The sequence below is a fragment of the Rutidosis leptorrhynchoides genome, chromosome 4 (genome assembly GCF_046630445.1).
Source record: "Rutidosis leptorrhynchoides isolate AG116_Rl617_1_P2 chromosome 4, CSIRO_AGI_Rlap_v1, whole genome shotgun sequence".
NCBI classification, from domain to species: Eukaryota; Viridiplantae; Streptophyta; class Magnoliopsida; order Asterales; family Asteraceae; genus Rutidosis; species Rutidosis leptorrhynchoides.
In genome coordinates, this window is record NC_092336.1 from 453,969,902 (window position 1) to 453,976,743 (window position 6,842).

At 34.0% G+C, this 6,842-nt stretch overlaps 1 protein-coding gene and 1 long non-coding RNA gene across 2 annotated transcripts; one reads left to right on the plus strand and one right to left on the minus strand.

Moving 5' to 3' along the window:
• Positions 1-646: 646 nt before the first annotated feature.
• Positions 647-3,046, minus strand: LOC139844416 (probable receptor-like protein kinase At2g23200). The gene is made up of 2 exons (XM_071834647.1): positions 2,179-3,046; positions 647-1,478 (listed from the first exon to the last, which is right to left on the minus strand). The coding sequence occupies exons 1-2, from the start codon at positions 2,923-2,925 to the stop codon at positions 1,152-1,154; spliced, it is 1,074 nt and encodes a 357-aa protein (XP_071690748.1). The 5' UTR covers positions 2,926-3,046; the 3' UTR covers positions 647-1,151.
• A 684-nt stretch (positions 3,047-3,730) lies between these two features.
• On the plus strand, positions 3,731-5,180 carry LOC139844417 (uncharacterized). The gene is made up of 4 exons (XR_011757934.1): positions 3,731-3,956; positions 4,677-4,768; positions 4,907-5,009; positions 5,155-5,180. It is a non-coding gene; the product is annotated as an uncharacterized lncRNA (long non-coding RNA).
• Positions 5,181-6,842: the final 1,662 nt, after the last annotated feature.

A 6,842-nucleotide genomic window follows, 5' to 3' on the forward strand; every position in this document is an offset into this window, starting at 1 on the left:
GTAGTTTAACCCCCAAACACCATGCTCATAGTGTCGTTTAGAATTTAAACTCTTATGGTCGAACTTGTATGTTTTGAACGAAACTCGTAAAACGGCCGATGTGGGCCCCGTTTTGTAAAACTCATTTTATCATTGAATCGTGTGAGTTTTAACTATTATATCATGTTGTGAAAAGCGTTTCGTCTAATTATGTTGGGAAGTGGGAGATCTTTATTTGAAAAATTGCAAAACCGGACAGAACTGAAATTGACCTGTGCGCACCCTGAGGTGGTGCGCGTGGCGCACTCCACTGTTATAAAAAAAAAATAAAAAATTTCTTTCGCGTGTTCGGTTGGTTAGTGGTTTGGGTTGTTACAATTCCACATATCAAACTCCTACTGTACTGAGGGCTGGGATTAATAAATTTGTAAAAGTATTCATCTTCACAAGCACTATGATATAATTTAAATACTTTACAAGATTTCTATTTTATTATGTTAAAACACTTGGAAGCAGAGTTCACTTATAAGTTATTAAATTTATATTATTTGGCATGCAACTATAGGAATCTGCCTTTGTAAAAAACTATGATAACTTACTTGGAACTCTAGTGCCGTCTTAAGTTGTTCCAAAACTTCTTTAGCTGTTGGTCTATTTTCTCTATCGTCATTCAAGCACTGGTAGGCAATTGTTTGAAATGCACTCAGTGCCTTCTGCACAATCTTTCCCCTTATAGCCTCAAAAACCACATCATCGTGTTTTCCTTCTCCGAATCTATGTTTAATGAAACTAGGTAGAAACTGACCTTCATGTTTGTGGAACCAAGATGTTGATCTTCCACACAAAATTTCAAATAAAATAACACCGAATGAATAGATATCGGATTCCTTAGTTAAGAAACCAGATTTTTGGTAAAGTGGGTCCACGTAGCCCTCTGTGCCACACGCATTATCAATGATATATTCTGTTTTCTTGTTTACTGCACTTATTAAGGAAAGTCCATAATCAGCTAATTTTGCTTTCCACTCATCATTCAATAGAATGTTTTCAGTTTTAATGTCTCTATGGATCACCGTTGCCTGTGTTGCAACTCCTCCATGAAGGAACGCCAATGCTGTTGCAACATCAATGCATATGTTAAGCCGTTTTATCCAAGTAAGACTAGTATTATTCTAGTACTTATAAAGGCTTCCTCTCGACGCATACTCATAAACGATGACTTTTTCATCTTTTTCATCACAATAGCCAACAAGACGGATGACATTCTCATGCTTATAATTGAAAAGAATTTGGAGCTCATTCCGAAATTGTTGTTCCCCTTGACCACCTTTTTTATCCAATCGCTTTGCAACAATGGTATCAAATCCATCACCTTTAGGAAGTATTCCTGTATAAACGTTCCCAAAGCCTCCTTTTCCAATCCAGTTGCCAACATGGAAGTTTCCTGTCGCCTTTGTTATGTCTTCAAGTGAAATTATCGGATCATCCTCATTGTTTTCCTGTAAGCCATGATGGAGCAAATAAAATAAATAACTTTATAACAACAACAAATTGAGAAGTGTAATACTCCTAATCATTACGCCAAAAGTACATATATGTTTTTACAATTTACACACCTTAAGCAAAAACTTGTGTGAATTTTGTATGCCTGGTTCATATGCCTGACGCATTAAATATGCACCTTGTATTTCAAAAGTATATAAGAAGACTAACTAATGGTGTGTTTCTTTACCTCTTAATTGAATGGTTAATTCAACTGAACGCTGATTCAACATTCTACGTGTTTGTTTTTAACCTCTGAATAACATATGATGTTGAATGGTTAAATGCTGAACCATTAAGAGTTGAAACACTCTCTTAACATTAAGAACCTAAATTTTCTTTTATATTCTTTTCAAATCATATTCATAATATAATATTTAACAAATATATATATTGAATTTTTCATTCATTTAACACGTTAATAAGATAACTTTACCCCGTTCATATTATTTATTCAAAATGACTATCAAACAGTTTATTTTTATTCGAAACCAAGTTTATTCAGAGGCTTTGAATCAATCAGATTATGAACCATTCAACGCTAAATCATTCAGTTTTATCAAAAAGCAGCCTAATTGATCAATACAATTTTTTCCATTTGATTTAATGATATAGATTAAGAAAAAAAGAAAAGGTCACATTGAAGGTTCAACTTACTTGAAATAATAAGGCTTTCTCAAGCTCCTCGACAACCACTTTCATTGTTGGACGTTGGTCCACAGTTTCTGCCAAACATTCATATGCAATTTTTATAAATGTTTCCAAAGAATCTTTATTGGCTCCTCTACTTAGCGTAAACTTGTAATCACCACTTTCTTTCTTTATGATAGGATGTATCATTTCCGTTACCGTTTTCTTTTTGAAACGTCGTCGTGCTACATATGCTAGTCCTCTGTCATTTTCTTCGACGTAAATTGGGTCATTGGCTAACCTCCCACAAAGAATTTCAAACAAAACTACCCCAAAAGTATATACATCTGTTCCGTTTGTAACTATATGCTTCTTCAAAAATTCTGGATCAGCGTATTCATCTTCATCAATCCTTTTTAAATTGAAAACATCCTCATCTTGATTCCGAGGCACGAGCATTGAATACTCCCCAAAATAAAAAATCTTAGCGACCCAGTTCTCGTCTAACCCAATGCTGCTGCTCGTCATAGAACAGTTTATTATCATTTTTTGATCTTCCATCTCATGGTCAAGATACTTCAATCCACTTGCAACATCAAGGCAAATTTTCAAACGCTTAACCCAAGTAAGATTAATCGGCTTGTCTTTGATGCTCCGAAGATGTTCGTCAAGAAATCCATTAGAAGCATTCTCAACGACAAGGCACTTGAGAGAATAATCAACACAAAATCCAAGTAGAGTGACTATGTTCCGATGATCACAGTTAATAAGCATTTCAAGTTCTGTGAAGAACACTCATTTTCGTGTCCTTAGTCGTTTTATTCATACAGTTTTCCATCTCTTGGGTAGCTCACGTTCGTTATTCTTCCCTTCCACAAAGGAAATATCATCTTCATTAAAACGTTGGAGTTCAACTTCATGAATCTTATAGTATTCCACGTAACGTGAATTCTTCGATGTTATTATGGCATCTTCTATTTCATCTACTGGAATCTTCAAATGCATCAATTTGTTTCCCTGTGATTACAAGTGAGGGGAAAAGAGTGTTACAGGTTATACTACTATAGCTAAACAATATGAATGAAAACCAAAGAGCCTTAGAAAACTCCGTTAATATGTCTTTTGATTGGTTTAAACACAAACTGAACACTCGCTTTAGGAAAATCCAAATAACATTGTAAACATTTGTTACCGTATGATTTAGCAATAAAATAGGACAAACTTTGAGTTTATTTATTTATCTAATTTAATTGAAAATTCGAGTTGCCTGTGTAAGCTTGTCTTTATATAATTAAATAAATAAAAAAAGTTTGATGAAACGTTTTTGCAGGGGTAAAATATCACCTGTTAGAAGGAAAAAAAAAAAAAAAATGAGAATTTTATTAAAAGGCTCAAATGTTTACGATAAGAGTTATATGCTTAATCTATTATTTGACTGCATATGCATATAAAATTTTCCCATTAATTAATATTAATAGATGTATGTATAAACAAATGTCCAACAGTAGAGGTACATGGTCCTTGTAGATCATCTCTATCTCTATCTCTATCTCTATCTCTATCTCTATAAATAAAATTTCATATCTTTCTCTGTAAATAAAATAAATGAACATGTTTCTTTAACCTGAGTTATAATTATAACGTTATAACAGACTTTAATTCAAACATGACGGTTATTGTTGCTACTATCTTCGAATTTGATTATCTGATTTCACTCTAGATCTCGCATGTTATTCTGATTTTACTGAGATCAAGCACTGATATCTTCTGTTTCAATCTTCATCATTGTTGTTACTTTTTCTCCGGTTAGTTCACCTGGTTTCTCTCGAATTAATTTATTAACTTCGATCACATGCTTGATTTTGCTTGGTGAATCATTTCAATCGGTGTGTATCTAAATATGTATGAACAGTTGCTCATGTGATTTAGTGTTATACATTTGATTTGATTGTACTACGTACTGTATACCTCTACTTGCGGATGAAACTGAACGTATGCTTACACAATTTGATCTGAATTTTGTTGCTAGGTTTGTTGATGCTAAGTTTGTTGATGTTAGGTTTGTTTATGCTAGTGAATTCAGATTTAGAAGTGAATATAATTGAGTATGTTCTAGTTAGGGCATTGGTTTCTAGTTTCATGATATTAATGAGTAGTATAATATCCAAAATGCGAAGTGAAATTTTGATGAACAAGCTGTTTCTTTGTTGCTTCTTGTGATTGTATTTTTTCAGTGATTTTATCTTTGTCTGATTTCAGCATATTATAGCTGATTTTATTTGCATCTTTCAAGTTATATTAGGCTAAATTGAATAAGACATAAGCTAACGTTTTTATGTTGATTAAATTGCTTTTATGCTTTGTTGTAGTTATTCTGGTAAATGCCATGTTAAGTTGATGTTTTCAATCATTTATCATCAATTATGAACCTCTACGTTTGTGCTCAATTTTCTACCCTAATGATTACACTGTTAAACTTTGTAAGTTTTTTATATATAATGGTAATACGGTGTGTATTCGTGCAGGTTTGGTGATGTGAAGAAAAATATAGAAAGTGTTCAGGGAGATGTATATCTTGCTTCACAGCTAGGAAACTGATTACATATATCGAACCACTGTAAGTAAAATGGGTTGAATTTGGCACCTGTGAATTTTAAACTAGTTGGACCTATAACAACAGTTGGTGTGAATTTTAACTGATAATCTGTTTTGACCCGTTAACTACCATGTCTGATATAACGATTAACTTCTGCAGGTGCTTGTCTGGCGAAACTGATGTTCTGCTACTTTACTTCCCGGTTCATGTGAATTCAGAATTTTTGGAATACATTCTCGTGCGGACTGATATAGATACATTGGTATGAAGCACCTCAGTAAATCCTTTTATACTTTGTTTAACATATTTATTGGATGTATGTGTGCAGATCATTAGTTATCTATACCTATCATTAACATCTATGCTAAATGAAATTTTTGAATTAAATTGGACATGACACTGTGTAGACTATCTGGCACCTTCCACAGCTCAAGCTTGATAAGAATTAGTTGATTGAACTTGTTGGCACCTCTGAAGATGAATTTTCAAGTGTAAGAAACAGTTCCCCTATGCCAAAAACATCACAGTATAGATCTTTAACTAAATTGTTGTTGTTTGATTGATGCAGTTATCTACTTCCATGGACCTTTGTCATGATGTATTCGAGTTGACAAAGGTAAATTAACACCCAAAGTCTGCGAAAGGGAACAATGGTAAAATGTCTTTTTGCTTTCAACTCTTAGTCTTTTCACTTGTTGCCATTTTCACATTATGCCTAAGTTAAATTTTGAAGTAGTATATGCCACATTGGCATTGCTTGGCCTTGTAAGTATCTATATCCATATCATCTAATGTGTATCTATTTATGTATTGTGATAATGTTGTCATATTTTCCTTCTTTTATATAAAATGAAAAAAGGGATATTGTTACTGAACTAAGCTATTTAAAACTCCAAATTTCATAACAGTAGTGAGTGTTATAGAAGGCTAACCCTTAGAATATTGAAGGTCTATTCTATGTTAGAATACAACAAAAAAATAACAACAAATGTCAAATTACCATATTCGGTAATATGACTTTAGGATCAGAAGTGTTGACTTCATCCTTTCCCAAGATAGAAGCTCACAAGAATGCATTGGTCACAAAGCTCAACGTCCACAAGGCCTGCACCAGAAACAGCATCTTTCCATAAATGAAAAAGGGGTTCCAAAGTGTTATTGGATCCAAACCCTTTATAGAATTAGCTGTTAGCAATTGTGCTTATATATTCAACACTTAGCCAATGTAAAATAGTATCAATTAAAAGTTCATAAAAAAAACTGATCAATACATACATTTACAATCGTTAATTCTCTTAAATTAACATGGTATCAGAGCTAACGGTGAAGATCTGAGATCAATTCACTCGTTTTTTAGCTTCAATCATTTACCAGGATCAAAATCGAGCTGCCATGTCAATAATGACGGTAGCAAAATAACGTACCTGGATGTTCTATGTCAAACGCCTGCGTGTATCAAATCAGAAACCGTCATCACAAACCACCATCAACCACCACAACCGCTGAGTTGTGTTTATTGTGGAATGCAAGAACACACGATAATAAACTGTTTCAAGCTTCTTGGGTATCCCAATTGGTGGCACAAACAGAAATTTGGCAAAGTTGTGGTGGCAGAGGTAACCGGCGGCAGCCACGAAGTCACCGGAGTCAACCATAGAGTCACCGGCGGCAACCATACGGTCACCTGCAACGGCAACTCAAGGTTATCTCAGAAAAATACTAGAGGTAACCCAAACCTTAAATTACCTCATATATCGAACAAATGGGTGAAGGTAAAACCTTCAAACCCTAATTTTGCATCAAAACAGCCTGTCAAGGTGATTAGGGTAAACCCTAATCACTACAAACCTGTAGAAGTGAAGAACCCTAATCGGTTCTATTGCTTACAAACAATTGAAGGAGAAGAATTAAACCCATGTCTTCGATTAAAAACACCTCAGTCGACTGATTTTAAAGGGGAAAACCCCAATCGATCAAAATTGGGGTTAAAACCTCAAATTACTGAAAAAACGAAAGGTTTAAAACCTCCTTTTCAATCGGCTCTATCACAGATTGATGAACCAAAAGATTTAGAGATGATGAACGGTTTTGGGGA

What these genes read in the sequence shown, in the direction of transcription:
- LOC139844416 (XM_071834647.1), bottom strand. Translation starts at nt 2,925, where the DNA reads ATGCTTATTAACTGTGATCATCGGAACATAGTCACTCTACTTGGATTT. An exon ending in AGAAAGCCTTATTATTTCAA is followed by an intron (nt 1,479 to 2,178) that starts GTAAGTTGAACC and finishes CATGGCTTACAG; the next exon opens with GAAAACAATGAGGATGATCC.